This window comes from Bactrocera oleae, chromosome 4 (assembly GCF_042242935.1).
Source record: "Bactrocera oleae isolate idBacOlea1 chromosome 4, idBacOlea1, whole genome shotgun sequence".
NCBI classification, from domain to species: Eukaryota; Metazoa; Arthropoda; class Insecta; order Diptera; family Tephritidae; genus Bactrocera; species Bactrocera oleae.
Genome location: NC_091538.1, coordinates 49,958,074 through 49,978,698, shown reverse-complemented (window position 1 = coordinate 49,978,698; position 20,625 = coordinate 49,958,074). Strand labels below are relative to the sequence as shown.

Sequence of the window (20,625 nt, the reverse complement as noted above, 5' to 3'; positions counted from 1 at the left end):
AACAGATTATTATGTCAGTCTAACTATATGGTAATGGAGGGCATTGTATTCTCATATAAATGAAATGGTTTAAGGAATTGGTGATAAGAGAGTTACATTTCATCAATCCCTCCGGTTTCTGGTTAAAGGTTTTTATGCCCTTCTTGGTAAAAATCAAAAAAGGTTAGACTTGAAAATATGGGTGTTTAACCAAAACTTTGGGAACATTACGAAAGAATGTACAGAAAACTCAATAAAATAAATATAGGCAAATTTAATTAAACCAAGAGAAAAACGTTAGCATCGGTTGCTAGGATACCCTTCACAAATAAAAGAGTTTTCCATACAAGCTCTTGATTCCGATCGTTCAGTTTTTATGGCAGCTATACGCTATAGTGATCCGTTATTGATGGGTCTGTTGTATTGTGTGTTGTTACAAACTTCGTAGCAACTTAATATTAATATTTAAGTTATTTTGATATACAATTTTTAGTTCCAGAAAACATTTTCAACTCACTAAAAGAAGCGCTGATATTTGTAATTTTCATATTTGCGTTTCCCGGAATATTTTCTTTGACATTTTAAAATATAATAAAATATAACAACAAAAACAACGCTTTGTAACATGTCGTATGTCGCACTTTGTGGCAAGCAATTTTCTGCAACAAATTACTGCTAGCAAGAAATTAAAAGCAACATTCAGCAACCGAATTGCGGTGGAGCCACCCACTGATACCTTATTTAATGCTGAATAATGGCATATTTAAATGTGTATATACAATGGCAGCTTGAGAAGACAGTGATATATAAACAAATATAAAGTAGAGAGAATATTGCTTGAAAAATGTAAGGTAATAGAGGGAATAAGTTACCAAAATTTTTGGCTTTAATATCAAGCAAACTGGAGACTGTCATTTGGTTAAAGACTAAGATGATGATAAGTGAGTTTCTTTCTTAGAGTTTTTCACAAGATTTAACAATGAGTTCCTTAAAACCAGTGTTCAAAAATTCTGATGCCAAGCTTGAACTTGTAACTTTGATTAAGTAAATAACAAAATTTCCCCTTTTTAAAAAAAAAAAAAGAAATTCCGTACAATAACTTGATTTTGATCGTTGAGTTTGTATGGCAGCTATATGCAATAGTGACAAGATCTGAACAATTTTTTCGTAGATAGCATTATTGTCTTAGAAAATAATTCATGTCAAATTTCGTGAAGATCTCATCAAATGAAAAAGTTTTCTATACAAACACTTCATTCAGATTGTTTAGTTTGTATGGCAGCTACATGCTACACTGGTTCGATATCGGCCGTTCCGACAAATGACCAGTTTCTTAGTGGGAAAAGAACGAGTGAAAAATTTCAGTTCGATATCTCAAAAACTCTCGTATATATTCAGGCGGACATGGCTACATCGACTCAGCTCATTATGCTGATCGTTTATATACATATTATATTTCACAGGGTATCCGACCTTTTGGGTGTTACGAACATGTACCCTGTTCAAGGTATACAAATTTATTGGGCAAAAACTTGTTTAACAATTGACAGTAGTCTACTTCCAGTTAAGAAGAGCAGAGCTGCCTTAAAATTCAGATTTACCAAACTACCCTTGTACATAAATATACAGATATGCGATTGCGCTCGTGTGAGTATATATATTTGCATGTTGTTATATATAGTTCAGATTGCGTGAGCGTTTGCTGATGTCAAGTAAAAGACTCGGCTACACAAAAACATCGGCAAACAAATGTACGTGCATGCTGCAAATAAGGGTGCACACGGAGCAAAACGGCAAATTAATGAATGGCAAGTTGCAATTGTAGCAATAAACGCAAATAAAAACAACAACAAATTGCAGGTACACAAGTAGCAGATGAAGAAGCAAAGCGGCGAAATATGGAACCTCAGAATGTAGCGTAGTGCAAAAGGTGGGGAAGGGCTAAACCATGACCATGACAGCACTCTTGGTCAGCTCCTATGGCAACCTTTGTACAAGTTGCTGCGGCACTCACCTATATCGTGAACCTCAGTGTAATAACTGCTTTTGGTGTTGTGTTTGCTGCTGTGGAATTTGTGGGGCAACTCTGCAGACGCTGTGACAATTACACAGGCTACCACCATGCCGGAACGAAGGCTACGGAGCAGGTTGTGTCGCTGTGACAGCGGTGAATCTATTACCAAGCATGGTGTAAATGATTGTACTTGCTGGTGCCTGGTTAAGCGCTGCGAATTGTGCATATGAATAAAGGTAAAACTTCGTGTAAATGCTTGTAATATTTTGTGTTTCCTCAGACGCAATATAGTGAAGGGCGAAAATGCGTTGGTCTTATGTATGAAAATGGACTTAATCGCTGGGAATCAGTTTTTGTACATACTTATGCTAAAGAAAATAAGTTCGCAGATTGCATGTAAAAAGCGGATATATGGTAATTGATGTGAATATGATGACTCAGTCTGAGAAAAGTATTAAAGCCTTGGTAACAAAAGATTGGTATTTTTTTTAATTTCTAGGCCCTTAACAACCTTTTGCTTGAGTACTTATACTATATATTGCGAATATTTGAGTTATTTGTTATACTTTTTGAGAACTGTAATCCACTGTCGCTTTATTCTCTGTGTCTCCATTACACCCAAATTCGTTCAGTCGCATCCAGTTCAAAGGGTTGAAAAACTGTCAGTTCAGTATTCAGTATTCTACCACTTATACTAATTTTAATCGATTACACTGGATCGTTTTTAACATATTATTTAATAATGTAATATTACAATATTTGAATATTCGAAGGTTCTGAGCAAAGTGGGTGAAGCACGCATTGAAAACTACGGCAGAAAAGATGACGCAAATAATGCATAAAAAAGACCTTGAACGTTATTGGTTTCAACAAGGACGGACACCATGTCATGTCATACATATCATACAGCGATTCAAACTATTAAATTTCTCAAATAAAAAAAAAATCCTACAAGTAGATGTTACCTCTTCTATCTAGATCCTCTCACTCTCTATCTAGATCTCTAAATTTGACACTCCCAGAAATGTTTACTCACGATAGTTTGAAAAGCAAAACATAAGCCAGCAAATATCGAAGTATTGTGGAGCTCAAGATAAACTTTATATTTTATGTAGGTATAATATATCGGTCGATAAAATCGTTATGTGCATGTTCGAAAAAGTAAAAAAAAAAATTATACAAAATGAGCTGAAGAGGAGAGGAAAAAAAGTGTGTTGTGGCAAGTCCAAGAAAAACATTTCAAATATGAATATGTATATTTTTTTCCAAAGTTAATGTTTACATAACGAAATAAGAGAAGATGCGCCCTTTATTTTAACTGAAAACATACTGTATGCAAAAATACTATGCTTACATTGGAAGAAAATCTAAATAAAAAACTCGTTGCCTGCTTTGGACAAATAATTATTTCCTAGTGAAATTTCGCCGCTTCAGGGTACGATGGGCACCAAACTACCCGATAATAGAATGAGGTAATTTAAAGGATCTTTTAACAAAAAATTACATAACATTTTTTTTGCTTACACATGTTAATGATGATATGGAGACAAAAATCGGAAATTTGGTTTTATCTGAAACAAATTTTATATAAACAAGTAAAGAAGGGATAAATTCGGGTCTAACCGAACATTTTATATTCTCGCAACTTGCAAGGATATCACTATAAAAATATTCTTCCCCGGTCTAGTAGACCTCACAGATTGACCAATATGTGTGGCAATAAATCGGCTATATGCACTGGAGTTCAAATATTTGTTGTCTGGGTCTTTCAAAAATTATAGTCCGATTTTGAAGATTTGTGGGTGTAAGATGAAATTGTTTGAGAGCAACTCCTATGAAGCTGTTCCATACCATCTTGGTTGTGAAATTTAAAGCTTGTGGCGCATTTATTCAGTAAGTTATCGCACTGTTAGTAGTTTTCCACAAAATCTTTATATTAGGAGCGGGTGTGGTTATTATCTGAGTTAACCCATTTTCTCGGCACTTTTTGAGACTTTTTGTCAGGAAGCTTGGTTTATGTAACTTAAATGGTTTGGAAGATATGTACATTAAACCATTTACGGGACGGGGCCACGTCCGCTTTTAACATATTTTAACCACAAGCGTCCCTAGCTACAGCAAGCCCTTGTACCAAATTAAAATTTTGTACCTTAATTTAGTGCTTAGTTATGACACTTTGTAGTTTTTGGTTCTTTGATTACAAAAATCAGTTACTCGAAATTCAACTCGTCTTGTTATCCTGATCATGTATATATAAATATATATATAGGTATATATAACTATATTTCTATCTTGATTAATTTTAGGTGATACAAACAACCGTTAGTTGACCAAAACTATTATACACTGTAGCAACATGTTGCGAGAGTATATGAAATGGGATAGGGGTATAACTGTAAGTCATTAGTTATGGGGTGAAATACCTTGAAACCAAATTGATATATTGTAAAATGAAACTTGTAGAATTTAGGGTAATCTGTATCTATTAGTTACGAAAAAAATACCAATATAAATAATAATTAATCTTATAATATTATTAGTTAGTAAATACTTGGCTGTTTTGGAGGGTCACTGTAGAGAAAAAACTGGCGAGTTACCGAACTAGTTCGATTAAACGATTTGTAAAAAAACTATGTTGAAAAAGACAGTCCAAATGTTAATTTGCTATTTAACTAGTAGTAATAAATGCTATATTTCTATGTTTACATATCCAGGTCCATTCTGCTTACATACCTCTAATCTTGGTACACCTTAATATTTTAAAACGACAGAAATTATCAGAGCTAGCATTTATCTAACTGAAACTCTTCCCCTGGTATTCAAAGTCAGCAAATAATGTGGTTCAATACCAAGAAACTTAGTAGCTTATCAATTCTCGTGAAAAGCTATTTCAAAGACATTACAAAGCATTACCAGTAATGAGATGAGTCAAATTTAAAACGATCGTGGGGAAAGTTTAGGTAATTGATATACTCAATTCGATATTGAGTGATGTTGAAGACAATTAGTATAAGTGATTGTGAAAATTTCATATCTTAATTTATTTATTTATAAATTCAATTGAGTTAGCTGTCTTCGTTGGGATAAACTAAAAATAAATTGTTGAGTAAGAGAGTGGTGAGAATTTAATGTAATTTGCAATTTCATAAACTTCACTGCATGCGCATTGCGGTATGAATGTTATAGCAACGCCGAAGAAGCAAAAGCGAAATATAATCAGTAACTGGAAGACATGGCAGAAGACACAAGAAGACGCAAAATCGCCTACATACTGCTACACAGAGAGTACACGTTCTAAGATGACACGCTGGGTGTGAGAGGAAGAAAAATAATAAAAATTTACTTAAAGAACGAACGCACACGGCTGCAATTAAGTGGTCGCTAGTGGTTAGTGGTCCGGCGAACTCGCTTACAATTTCCCAACGAGGCCATTGAGGCTGTCTAGGTCGACGAGTAAGCAGCGAATGCGTGCCACTTGCAATTACTAATTTTCGCTTAATTTGCATCTGGTGTCTTTTGCAGCCTTCTTCTTACCACTACTATCTCTACTCGTGGTGTTCGACTGTCTTCTCTAAACACACCCAGTTTGTTTGTGCAGTGTAAATTTGGCTATGAGTGTACTTACTTCTACTTGACGATGCGCTAACATATGCCGAAGAACGTCGCTTCAGTCCACTTGTGCCGTCATTATTGCTTCCGACGGGCAGAAATCGCGATAGTGACAGCAACGTTTTGAAGAGGTCAGTCACGTTTTGATCCTCCTTAGCGGAGCACTCCAGCACTTTCGCTCTGCAAGTAAGAAAATAATGCAACTGATTAAAATTGGGGACTCATGATGAGTACATATAAAATAATTGAATTTTTTTTAATAGATGCAAGTGAAAAATGTGGTGTTTTAGGTAAAATTGAAGATATTTAAATAAAATGAAATATTTGAATCAATTAATTGTCAAAAATGCAGACTGAATTATAGAAACGTGTTTAAAAAAAATTGTACTTACACCGATAATAACCCTACTTATAAAATCAACTTATGAAAATCCCACACCCATTAAAGGCATATTCTCATAACATATATTTATTATTGGATCCTAGATTTTCTCTGAGTAGTGAATTTGCCTATGGATAGTCAACTCCTCCGTGTTCTTAAGGTTTTGACTATAATTTGATTAAGCTTTTGTCAAGACTTGAAAAGACAAGATGCTATCCACAAGAGTTGGGATTTTCTCTAACTTCCACTTAATGAATATATAGTTGGAACTCGAACTGGTTGATATCTATTCGAGATCTAATTTCTAAAAGGGTAAAAAAATGTTGTAAAATTACAACCTGTTATTGGTCAGCAGGTTTGAATAATATGAACCTGAAGTAGTTCTTCTCGCAAGATTTTAAGAAGTTACAGTCCTGTGTTGTTCTTAAGTGAAATATAACCTCAAATTTCAAAAGAATTTTTCAGTAGAGGTATTAAAAAACGGATCACCATATCAAAGAGAAGACTTTCTCTCATCTTCGTAAGCATTCAGAACCTGTCCGTCCGACTATTTCATTTTTGTAGCATTCTTCCAGCAAGATTTTTGGAAGATACAATCCAGCGTTGTTCTAAAGTGAAATATAACTTAAAATACCAAAGGAATTTTTAGGCAGAGGTATTAAAAATCGGATCATTTATTATAAGAATCTTAGACTTTGGGAATTCTCTCACATTTGATGGACTTCCAGGTTAACTAGGACGCATTCTGGAGAACTACAGTAATGCCCACAATCTCTACTGTGCTGTGCCTGCTCAACTTGCTGAGCTTAAAAGGCGGAATATTGTTTGCATATTCTCATATTTTATTTGAGAGACAATGAACTCAACTTGCACTAGGACTTCTAGTCTCTTAGCAGATATGGTACTTACAACGCTATTGGCTTACTTATAAGAAAATTCTTGCCTCTGCTCTAAAAGCTTAATGCGGTAATTATTCTTTAGAACCGTCCCGACTATTAGTGTCTGCATGAGAAAGAATACCTGAACCATAGAAAATCCCTCCCAGATTAATTGCATTGTTGTTAAGAAGCTATACTACTGAATGAATAATAAGGTTCGACAATACGGTTTATTCAGCTGATCTACGAGTGTAGCTGATCATAATTTCAAATGAATTATAAAATACACATCACTGATAAAAACTTGTAACACAACTTGTAACAAGTAAACAAAATAAGACACTTTAAGTAAAAAATTACTTTGACACAAAAGTTCATTAACTTATCGGCTTACTTCTGTACTGAAAAATCTTTTATTTCTAATTGCCTTTCATTGTTGGGCTAAAAATATTTTCTACTACAACTCAGAATATATATCTACAATTTATACAACAAAGCACATATACATAGACAGTTATGTGCCGTCATTGTCAGCCTTCAAATCTATAGACCCGCCAGCGTCAAAAACTGACGATTATTATTTGGTGCGCCTAAAAGCAGGCCAGCGGAAATGAACAAAAGTGAAACGAAGCAGCACCGCTTATGGAGTCACTCATGCATTCACCGACAACTATTGCGTTTGTTGTTAATCCCGCTGTCCTTGCGTCATTGCGCCATAGGACTGCATACATACAGACATATATACGTGTATACATATATAGGGAGGCAAAAGTTTGGTTGGTACCATCGGTGTTTATCTGCTACCAGCCAGCTGTGGCATATTTTAGTTTTAAGGATTTAAGTGAAATGTTTACTTTTTGTTGTTATTCATATTTTTTTTTGTTTTTTCATAACCTCTTCGCTTTGTTTTATGGTTTTATGGCACACGCGATTTTTGCGATTATTTTCTGCTGATATTCGTGTGAGAATCGAGCTTAGCAGCTTAGCAATTGTAAATCTATCTCGCATAGCATGCATTTAAATTGTACTTTTAATATTAAATATAGCTGTATTGTATTTTCGTAAGCAACGGCATAGTAGTGGAGCCTAAAATTACTACAAATTGAGGTTATGAATATTTCTAATGCAGCTCACCCACCTCCAAAGTGCTCAGCCTTTACTTTGGAGCCATTTATAGTTAGGTTACATAATTACTTCACCCACTATTGCGGGCGGCCACTAGGCGTAACACTTTGAAGTACCTACACATCATATGTATACAACTCAGTGCTGCCAAATTTTTCCACTTCAACGCTCCCGCACTCGTTTCGATAACTTTATCAAATATTTTCGGTAATTACATATCAAGTAAGGTATGCCATTGGCGGCAGCAGTCGATGCTCTAGCTCCAGCTGCTTATGCATCGACTCAATCATCGAAAATGATTTAAGTACTTAAGTGACTGCTTATTGCTAACTGTTTCAGTTTGCTAATTTGGCAACTGGCATCCACTTCAGGCAGCGAATAACAACGAAAGGAGTGGGCATCAACCAGAGGTACCCATAAACACACATACCGTATAATACAAAAGCCGTCATCAAGGTGATTGCTTTCTACCTTCTAACGGGGTAATGAGCTAGTTACGTATACAAAGTCGACATATACATACAAATACACTTACTAGCATACAGGCATATACATACATAACACTATTACAATAGCTTGTATTTACACTTGCGGAAAAAATAATCTTATGAAGTCTACTTAAGTTTCAGAAGTCAGTTTAACAGACCTTTATTTAGGCGGTTAAAAGTACATAATTTCCATGAAATACACATGAGTATAGTTTCTAAATGAAAACTAGTATCAAAATAAAGAATTTTAAATGCGAGTGGATTTTTAAGGCATATTTTCACAAATACAAAATATTTCTGAATAGACAAAATTAATGTACCTTTTTCAGCGTATAATATTACGTCATTACTCTTCTATACAGGTTGGTTGAAAAGCTTCTGCTCTCACCAAGAAATAGCACTACTAGCTCAATATTTTTTTCTCAAGTTGGTACAGCTGTCGTAAGAACATGTGAAAAGTTACAAGTCATTCTGTCAATTAATTCTTTGTTTACAAACCATTGGAAGTTGAAATGTCAGAGTATTTTTTTAATATGAAAAAAATTTAATAGCGCGTAGTGATTAGATTCTCTGTTTTAAAAGGTATGAAATCAAAGGAAATTTATCAACAACTATTAGAAGTGCATAAGTAGTCCTCACCTTCGAAACGCTAACGCTGGACGTACTAGGCTTAAAGACGATCTACGCGAAAGACGGCCAAAACCCGCAACCACACCAGGAATCATTGAGCAAGTTCGTAATATTGTTAATCAAGATCCAAGTTTGATTAAGCGTGAAATTGCTAATGCCATAGGCATCTCAGATGAAGGAGTCCTTTTTTTTACATAAATAATTACATATGAAAAAGCTGTTTGGAAAGTTAGTTCCGCACACATTAACTATTCAACAAAACTGGATCAAAAACAAATTTCTCAGCATAATTTAAAACAGAATAAAACCGGTTTCTTACGTCGTTTTATAACTATGAGTGACACTTGGATCTACCAACATGATCCTAAATTGAAACGAGAACGTTTACAGTGGAATGAAGCTGGTTGTTCAGCTTCAAAGCAGGTGAAGTCACAACGATCAGAAAAGAAGATTATGGCATCCGTTTTTTGGGATGCAAAATTTTTTTGATTGATTACCAATCAACTCTGATTATTATAGCAGCCTTTTGGATCAGCTGGATGAAAAAATTCTTGAGAAAAAACCAGGTTCATCACAAAAGAATAATTTTTCAAAACGACAATGTACCTGCTCACAAAGGTCTTTTAACAGTGACAAAATTCAACGAATTTAAGTACGAATTGCTTGAACATCCACCGTATTCCCCAGATTTTGCTCCCAGCGACCACAATCTCTTCAGAAACCTGAAAAAATTCCTTTGTGGAAAGCGTTTTTCGTAGAATGAAGAAGCTATTACAGCCGTAGACGGGTATTTTAGAGAACTTCCGGAAAGCCATTATAGTTAGAATAAGTGTATTGAAGTTAGAGGAGATTATATTGAATAAAATAATATATTTCGTACCAAAACCAGTATTTTTTCATTTCGAGCGCAGAGTCTTTTCAACCGACCTGTATTTTTACTATAAATTGATTTACCCCTGTCCCTATTTTATTATTGTTAAAAACATAGTGATCGTTCATTTGCATCCAGGCAAAGTGTCTTATATTCTTAATAAAGTTTTATTATTAAACTCAAGGATTCATTATGTGCGCGCTCGTAGGTAATAATTTTAGATTCTAAAGTATAAGAATTGGATTATCTGTTGTTGGAATTATCTGTGGAAAATTACAGTGAAAATTTTAATGATTTCAACGAGCGGAATGATAAGAACCCATAATAAGAGAAGGTGCTGTTTTGGTGATTTGTAAAGTTCAGACGTGATTTTAATCTTTACTTTATACGTTTAGCCTAACAGACTTTGAGAGTCAGCAACATTTTTCTATTAGATAACGGAGTACAATATCTATTGGCATATTGTATAGAACTTTAGGAATCCCGAATCTAAAGAACGCAGAGAGGACTGAGGAACAACAAGGAAAAACAGATACTCAATTAATGGTTAGTTTGCTTAGTGTCTTAGCAGCCAACATTTTTTTTACAATGGATATACTTTCAGGTATGAATCGGTAATACAAAGAAACAATGTCCATTAACTATTGGCTGAGTACAATTATCAAATATAATTGGAAATCTCTTTCGGTGGCCTAGAGTGAAAAGATTTCGGAAGAGAGCAATGTATAAGAGGCTTTCAGTCCAAAAATAAGATCCTTAAGTAAATTCGGGAAACCCTTGGATCACTGTAACGAGCTCAAATGAGATGGGCATTGTCAAACGTATTAAAATTTTTAGGGAACCCAGGTTAGATTACGGAGCTTGATGACGGAAGAGTGTATTAGCTTCCACAGTCGAAATATAAAATAAGAGTCAGTTAAAGTGTAAATAAAAGGGGTAGATTTATCTTTAAGGCAGATGCCATTACCGAAATGTCTGCTTTTTGTATAAAGCTTCAAAATGAATTTAATATCTATGCAACCCGATTGCGAAGAGTGTATAGAATATATTTATGAAGCATAAAGCTGGTGTATGGATTTCTTAAAGAAAATCTTTTAGCTTCTCCGCCCCATTTTCGCAGTGGCTTTGAGAGCTTTGTAACCTTGCTCGAGGTATAGAGTTGGCACGCTTTGAACCAGATTGTGGTTCCCTGCATTGATCTTACATAGCAACCCCTAACAATCCCTAACATAACCTTAACAACCACTGTGGGAAGGGTATTGTTGTTGCGATAGAAATTTTTCCACGAAACAAATTCAAACATTTTGCATATTTAACCGTTTACCACACTTTAAAGTTTTACCAGCCGTCAATATGTACAAAACATTTGAAAATTTGATGACTTGTTTCTTTGCTTGTGTGGACTCGGCGTGAGTTTAATTTTTCCACAAAAATTATCGGATGTCAACACTTTATTTTTACGAGTTTGAAAGTTGTAGGTGTATTGTCGACCAAACTACACACACATATAGACAAAGCAATAATTACACATGGACTGTAATAAACATGTATGTGTGTGTGTGTGCATGTGAGTTTACTGATGGCGTAAATTTCATGCCAACTATGCAACAAACCTACAAAGTTGTTAACAACGCCAATGCTTCTCCAATGAAGAGCAGTATCAGCAACGGTAAGTCCGTCCAGCGTTGCACCACAAAGTTGCCGCCACGCCGTTGCTGCAATTTCGCCAGCATTGGTTGCAGCGGTGATCGATGCAGGAGTGGACTTTGAAAGTTTCAGTTGAACTGCAGGCGCTTGTTGCTGTTGCTGACTTGACACGCCAATTGTGGCTATGCAGCATTTCCCAACAACAACAACAAACTCAGCAAATTTTTGCAAATTGTTTTTGTGTATGTGTGTGTGTGTCTCGGTGGGTGTGGTGTCTACTTGCACAGCATTCAACAGCTGTAAAACTAGTTGCAAAACTTCAAGTGACCATCAACTTTGTATTTGTTCTCGGCCGCGCTTGCAGCAAAAGCTCGGTGGAGCATGCAATGGCGCAGCGTTGAAAATGTAATAGAAAATAGTTAGGTGTAGCGTCTACATGTGTACGAGTACCTTATGCTTTGGCACACAGATTATCAATTGGCCAGCTGGTTACGGTAAATATTTGTGCCGGACAGACTGGACAACTTTTCGCAGCGGAAATGTATTTAAGTATCACTGGACCATGAGCTGCGTGGACTGAAGTGTTAGTCATTTGAAAGTCAATAAGTTACAGGCGATGATTGGTTTCGTTGCTCATAATTTTTTAATACCGCTTTTTTCGTACCTCAGCAACCAATGCCAGCCTAAAGTCTGTTAGAAGCGCCTAGGAGCTTGTAAAATAATCGATTCGTTGATTAGTAAGTGCTGTTCCTCAAAAAGTCCAATGAAATTTTTAAAGGCTATAATTTCATAAAACTAGAATTTTATAATCCAAGAGAAATCCGATACGAACATTTAAAATAGTTTTCAGGAACAAAAATAATCACCTTTTATAATTTATTATCGTCGGACTTCGACTTTAAAAAAAACTGTTCAGACTGGCGGATCGATTATCAACAACGACTAAACATGAGTTCGAGTGCAGCTTCAAACCAGACTAAACTTTTCAAAAGTTCGTTCTGGATTTGACAGAGCCTAAGCTCCTTCCTACTAACACTTCACCGTGAATATACTTTAAATGGATGTAATACTTTAGCTGGTCTAACGACAGCTAAATAGTCTTTTTGAGCGACCTTTTACTTATTATAACATAGATAGGGACAAGACAGCTGATAAAAATTATTTTATTTTAACTAGAACCGGAAGAAAAATATATTTCAAACCCATGATATTCTGCGATACATGATAGTTTAGAAATGGATCTATTCGACAGAGGTCATCTACCAAAACCACAAGGTATTGTGAGGCTTCCGAATGATATGGAAATGTTTTTTTCGATCATCAGGGTGAAATATTAAGTAAAATTTCTGGTAATCGGTATTGTTTGAGATTGGATATGTAAATGCTTGCGGTGAATGGATCCAAAGCAGTAAATATATTTGAATATGGTACTTGTTTTTTATGGACGGATATAGATTATAGATGTAATGGAAGCATTTCATTATATATTCGCCTTTTATTCATTATCCTCCTATTTATACAAAACTATCCTAATACAAGGTGCGTTCCAAAGTAAATAGGACTTTTAAAAAAAGACAGAACAAATGGTTTTATCAGAAAAATCAATTAATTTTATTATAATAGTCTCCTTCTGCTTTATTCCAGCTTTTTGCACGGTCCAAAAGCATGTGGAACGAGTGTTTTAGCTCGTTGCCCGGTATGGTCGCCAGTATGTCGGTGCAAGCCTTTTGAATGGCCTCCACGTCTGCATAACGCTTTCCTTTCATCGGCAAATGCATTTTTCCGAAAAGGTAGAAGTCGCAAGGTGCCATATTAGGTGAATATGGGGAGTGGTTGATTGTTAAAATGTGATTTTGGTCAAATAAAATTAAAAGTTTAAATTTAATTTTACGAAATCGGAATTAAAAATGGATAACATTTCAATAGCTTGAATGTATAAGTTTAACGACATGTGCTCTAAAGTATTGAAGATGATCGCTCTGTGCGAGCTCAGGTTCAAAATTGTAGAATAAAAACATGATTATAGTATAATGGTTTTGTTTACCTAACGGTTGTTTGTATCACCTAAAAATAATCGAGTTATAGGGTTGTGCATATGTAAATGATCAGGATGGCCAAGCGTGTTAAAACTCGGGTGACAGTGTGCCTGTCCGTCTGTTCGTGCAAGCTGTAACTTGAGTAAAAATTAAAATATCTTGATGAAACTTGGTGCACATGTTCCTTGGCACAAAAGTAAGGACGAGGAGGATTGTAGATAGGCTTAATTGGACTCCTGCCACGCCCGTAAATCGCCATTAATCGAAAACGTATAAATTGCCATACCTAAGCCGTTAATTAAGGTACATTACTCAAATTTGGCACAACGAATCTAATAGGTTTAATGTGCATATATCCCAAACCAGTAAAGCTATAACAACCAAATTTGCGCACAACGAATATTTTTAACTTCTTACGATAGTGTGAAAATCGGTGAAATCGGATGATATTTCCGCCCACTTCCTATATAACGGTTTTGTTAAAAACTGCTAAAAGTGTGATAAATCAATAACCAAATGCGTCAGAGACATTAAATGTTACATACAGAATGGAACGAGAGAGCTTTATAGGAAGCCAGTGACAAAGTTTGACGATGGGCGTGTCACCGCTCACTTTTGGGTGAAATCACAAATCTCGGGACTTGCTCGCCAATTAACCAAATTCGGTACGTAATATTTTTTTGATATTCCTATGATACAGTGCGAAGATAATCGAACTACTTCCTATAAATTGTCCAAATTAATTTGTGAGATATATAATTGAAATTTAGAGAGGATTCTTCTCTGATAATAGTATGTCTGTATATGTATATAAAGACTTTTGAACTTCCGGTTGACTTTATCCCGCATATATCGGCCAATAAGAGGGCGCGTTTTACTCATAACAGTGTATCTTTGTGCCTAAAATTGGACGAAAACTTGACCTATCCCCCATATAACTAATATCAGGATTTTCGAACAGCCGGCTGACTTTACTCCATAAGATTGATGATAGTATGGGAGGTACTCTAATGAAAACGGGTCGATACTACCCCCAACTCCCATATATATACTACTTATAATGATTTTCATTATTATAACAAGTTTTATGGTGAATATGTCGGTCAGTGTGTATTATTTATATATAAAATTGATTCAAAATATGTTCTCAAGTATACCTGAGTAATGTCAAAATTAATGCAATCAGCAATCAACCTTTTTTCCATCGCCAATACAGCCCATAATATGATTTCCGTTTTCCCACCTTACTTTAAACCGTTCAGGTTAGTCAAAACGTGTGATATTTTAATAAAATTAAATGGACAACTTTTCTAAAAAATTATGTGGCTGAATTCCGATCCTCCGGTTGATGTTTTCCTGATCAACTCAATATAAATACAGCCTTTTCGGTCGAGTTAATATCACATACATATATCTCATTTGAAGGTGTTTTAATATAACTTTAGCTGACAGGTACCAAATTAGATTGTAATTTATTTACGATTTTATAATGCTTTCGCAACATTCTTTAACATAAAGTTTTACCAATACCTGAAGGAATTTCAGGGCTTTGATTCTTGGAAGATGCAAGATCATAAAATGGTTGGCTACCTCTAAACTTAGACCTTCCTTACTTTTTTTTACTTTTTCATTACAAACTTGGAATTAACATTTTTTTATTTTTTTATTTGGGAATGGAAATTTGTATACCCTGAACACGGTCTATTAAGTTTGCCACGATACTCAAAAGGAAACGTTGGAGATCCTACAAAGTATTATATATACCATATTTAAACGATCAGCGTCACGAGCTGAGTCGATTTAGCCATGTCTGTATTTATAGGTATTTTGTATTTGTGAACGAAGTTAACGTTTTTTTTTTTTTAATTTTTCGATCGAAATGATCTTGCAAACATAGTAATTCTGTAAGCTAAGCGATCAAATATTGATATGAAATGTAAAAAGATCACAACACTGAAAAATTATTAAACAAAATTTAAATCTCCTGTCGACAAGCAATGTCAATCGAAAATTTTTTAATCGAATACGCTTTTCGGTTAAATACAATTTAACATCAGTGACAGAGTTTTAGAAGCTGCTAAAATTGTCAATCCAATTAAAAATTTGACGCTACTCGCTGGTATAAAATACACTGCGAGAAAAATCAAACTTATTGAATTTCGTACAAATAGGATTTTCTTGTTTTTGTTGTTACTGTATTTCATTCCCGGTTGTTTATGCGCTCGTGTATGTGTTGTATTCACTGATCTGTGTGTGCAATTATTTTACACGTTGTTTTTATAACGGTTACTTTTTCCTTCACAACTATTGTTTCACGTTTGCATTGTTGTTTTGTTGATTTTTTGTTGTAGTATGTTGTTTTTTCTTTACTGAACCTGTGGCTTTGCATATTTAACATGTCAACATTGTGTCAGCTGGGATGCTATAATTACCAGCGTTTCAACACCGAAAATCATGCTTTACCAGGCAAAATTCGAGCGCGAAACAAAGCCGCAGCGTGTTTGTGTTTTTGGTGTGTTTTCGTATGCTGTGAGAGAGGTATTTTTAAATCTACCAGCTATTACAAGGTTAAGGTCATTCAGTTGTTTTTTTTAAAGAAAATTTTATTTATTTTTTTGCTTCAGCAAAATGGTTTACTTGCACTTTGCTGCTTTATTTGTTTTATTTATTGATTTCAAGCACGGGTTCACTTTGATGTGTTTTCACATTTTTCTTAGAGTTAATTTTTGGTTTTAATTTGAATTTCTTGCATATTTCATATTCATGAAATCGTGAGTTCCTATCAAGAGTAATTACGACGAAGTGGAATAAAACTTTTTGCTATATTCGAATAAAACTAAGTGAGGTAGAACTGATTTCGAATAACATCCAATGTTATAAGTCTTCATATAATACATAAGTATGTCTCTGGTTGACCTTTCAATCGGCTTTTGAAACCTAATTTTATAGTCTTTCTTTGAAATCACTCATAGCTTCATCAATTTCAGTAAAGAAGGTTTATGAATAAGTGGTATATTTGGATGGATGGATGGATTTGGATCAGGCATGTTTAAAGTCTGATAAAAAATAGTTTATTTCCGCTTTTAATTTAAAGAGAGTCTGAAGTCAGCAAAACTTGAACCAAGCTTAGTTAAAGCTCCTCAAAAATCTCAACCAATGTACTTTTAATAACAATTTTGGAAAGGCAGGAGGTGTCTGGAGTTTGAGACTGTGCATAGTTGACTCAAAACTTTTTTTGTGACACGTAGGTTGAAAAAATTATCGCTTTTTTCGCAAATCTAAAACACATGTTACTAGAATTTTTTATTTTGTAAGTATAAGAAGTGACGCCAAATTCTAAGCCTAAAAAAAGATTTGTTGCCATATTTTTTTATTTATCATCTATTGACTTGTCAGTGTTCTTCTGAAGAAAAAGATCTATACAAAACACAAGCACAATAATAACAAGTAAGGATGGGCTAAGTTCGGGTGTAACCAAATATTTTATACTCTTGCAACTTGCAAGAATGAAAGCCGGGGACTTACTTTTAGGCGTAGGCAAAACTTAACATTAAACACTAAGGGGAGCTAAGGAAAGTATTGATCGATTCTACTCATATTTGACATACAGACATAGTATTATCAGGAATGGATTTTCTTGAATTTCAATCAAACAGATTGACCGATATATTCGATGAAATGTTCGCCGTAGGAACTGGGGTCCGCATATTCGGTGTCGGGTCGGTTGAACAGTTGTAGCTTCGATTTTGATAGATGACAGACAGACAGTTACTCGAAATTCAACTCGTCTCGCTTTCCTGATCACTTATGATGGCTGGAGATCACACTTAGACGGTTATGTACAGTCAATTTTGAAGCCAGACGAATAACTCCTGCAGTTGGATATCAGCTAACGGCAAAAACGCCTGAACTCATCACAAATCTGCTAAGATATTTTATTTCTATTTTCGTCATTTCACCTGGATGTCTGAAAGTATGAAATGCGAGGTATTTGTGCCTTGATCTGAGAAAAGCGGGACATTCGAGGAGGAAGTTTTGAGAAGATTCCATCTCATCTTCTTTCAAAACAGCTGATGCAGCTGGTATACGGTAAAATGTTCAATTCTACTGCATGAGTCTCGATCGGAGTCCAGTTAGAACTTCTACAACCATTGAAGAGTTCCCTAGACATCTTACGATTTACGCTGGGCCAGAAGGAGCTTGCGACTGCTCAGCTGCTGATTTCTGACCAACGCTTGCTGAGCCGGTTTAAGGCCCAACTGTAAAGTATTGAAACATAAGAAGTCAACAGAGCTCCTACCCGTTCCCATTCCGCAGGTATTGAGACAGAAGTACCAGTCCTATCAATTTCGTCAGCCTAACAATTTCCGACAATATCGCTGTGGCCAGTCTTATCATAAAATAACTCGATGATAAAGATGAGGAGTTTTACCATCCTTTCACTAATCTTGAGTGCAAGTTCTCGACAGTGTACTCCTCCACCTGTCCAAAAATAATTCTTCAACTTTGTACACGTGTGTTTTTAATATTTACAGTTACAATAACATAATTTTGCAAATACAATTATTTTTAATTCTTTACTTTCATATTTTCAATCTTCTATTCTCTTTGATACTTTCATATAGAATGTAAGAGAGAGAGAGAGGAGAGAGAGGTAGAGAGTGCACCCGAAATTTACAACTCATATTAGTACCGTTATGTGGCGCCACAGTAGGCCCACAACCTCGCCGTTGAAAACAGAACTCAAAATGCAACAGCAACAATGCACATGAATTGTTGAGGGCGGTCTATAACGGTAAAATAGCATAGCGTGTGGCACGTGCAACAATGCACATGCAACGTCGCCAATTGGTAGCAACACTAGGCTTGCTTAACAAGCGTTCAAGAGTGTGTTTGTGTGTGTGCACCCATATATGCCACTGTCTGCGCTTTATGCTGTTACACCATTGTCTGCATGCGGATCTTTTTTTATTTATGTAACACGATAACGGCCATTATGCAGCTGAAAGTTGTGCGCGTCGCGCCGTCGCCGCTGCTGACAAGTAGCCGCATCACACATACACACACTCACACGCACACATACGAAAAAATATATAAATATGCAAGGACACATTGTTTGCTTGTTGCACGCAAAGCGATCGTTTGTAAGCGGCAATTTGTGTCGAAAATATATTGTAAATTTGCCGTATGCACACCGTTACGGTGTCAGTGCCACAGAGCCACGAGCCGTACCATTTTCCACCATCGCGCCATTAACTTTGATGTCGGCTCGGCACCGTGGAGAGTTGAGGATTAAAAACTTGATTTGCTTTGTGGCAGATTACATTACAGTGGTTGCATGTGTTTACCGTTATACCGTTATATGTGTGTGTAAGCTATTTGAAGAGTATGCGCGTCAGTTGCTATTGACCCACGTGTTACCTGTAACGTGACAAAATCTCTTTAATTACAAAATGCATAAAGGGTGCTACATTTGGGTCTTTAATAAAATGGATTCTTGATTGAAGTGGTAGTTATTACGAAATATTTTTTTAAGCGCAGTAGCTGCGTGCTAAGGTACAAGTATTCTCTTTATACAAGGTGTCTTATCGGAGATAATCTATTACTAATAAATATAAAAATTTTATTGCCTGAGAAATGTATTGCTCCGAGTAAGTCTTCATTGAGACCAAGTTTTATTTTGTAACGTGGAACAGCAGGGTTCTGGAACTTAGTAAGTCTTAAAATGGAAGGGAGAACAGTTGTGTTCTGAAGAGAGTCTGGTGAGGTAATTACAGCTAGGCAACCCTGGGTTTTTTGAAAGTATTTGTGGAATAGTTAATGTCCAAAGTAGAGAAAGGCTTCAAATAGTGTCCTAAGCTTGATGATACGAGTTCCTATATACGTTATAACTAATAAGCGTACTAATTTAGTTAGTGACATTAATCCTAAATTTATTATGTTGCCGTCTAGGACTGCAGTCGAAGGACTCTGTTGCTTCGGTTCGTGACTCTTAACTAGTCTGGTGAAGACAGAGAATCTAGGACAAACGAATAATCATTTCTCTGAAGGTGCTTGGACGAAAAAGATGCCCCATATATTAGCTCATACAGTTTAATATATTAACATGGCTTGTAGTATAACACAGAAATTAAATTTTTTAAATTTAAATTTAAACATTTTCAAAATCGAAAATCTGTAAAAAATCCACATCGGTTCACCCTTTATATTGAACCACAAGAAAACATGCACAAAAACGCATATTCGTGTAATGCAGAATATAAATGCAATCAAGCCGCATACAACTCTGTGGTCAGCGGCTAGCGGTTAATCGTTTATTAAGAGCATATACATGCATGTATGTACATATATACGTACCAACCACTCGTAGCATCATATGCATAACATGTTGGCCCTAAGTACCTGCGGGAGCGGCCAGCATTTTGCAATTTACCGTTATTGTTGTACTTCAAATTTACTGTTATTGTTGCGCTTGCAATTTTTATTATTCTCACACAATTTCGTTTTTTACCTGTGGACTGCAATACGCCGCGACCATTGTGACCGTAAATAAACACAACCACACATGCATACATAGATGCTGACACTGTTCACCGCGAGTGGTGATCAGTTTATGTGACTGAAAAAGTTCAAGTTCAAATTGAAACATGCTCTCAAAAGTGCTTGTAAGTGAAGGCCAGGATAACTGTATCATAATTTTCGGAGGATTTGAAAAGGTGTCAAATCAGATTTTGAGCAAAATGTGGGACTAACCAGAAGTAATGGATGAACGAGTTTAGCTATTTGACAAAATATATTTCGTACAAACAAAATCACAAAGAGCGGAAGCGAAAAATTCTTAAAAATTTTACGAACTTGCAAATTTTAAAAATTAATTAAATAAAATTTTTTTTTCTGTAACTGAACTCTCTTTCACTGCATTGACTTGCTTAGCCGGTGTTGGCTCCAACAGGTTAAAACTTTTCC

General features: G+C 35.5%; 1 protein-coding gene across 2 annotated transcripts in view; it reads right to left on the bottom strand.

Moving 5' to 3' along the window:
* Positions 1-20,625, bottom strand: part of LOC106624820 (GTP-binding protein Di-Ras2) — a 79,466-nt gene that overhangs the window by 28,475 nt on the left and 30,366 nt on the right. For both annotated transcript variants that reach the window (XM_036376750.2, XM_070108607.1), the window contains exon 4: positions 5,619-5,782. In XM_036376750.2, coding sequence (XP_036232643.2) covers positions 5,619-5,782 — 164 coding nt within the window. The remainder of the gene's footprint in view (positions 1-5,618; positions 5,783-20,625) is intronic.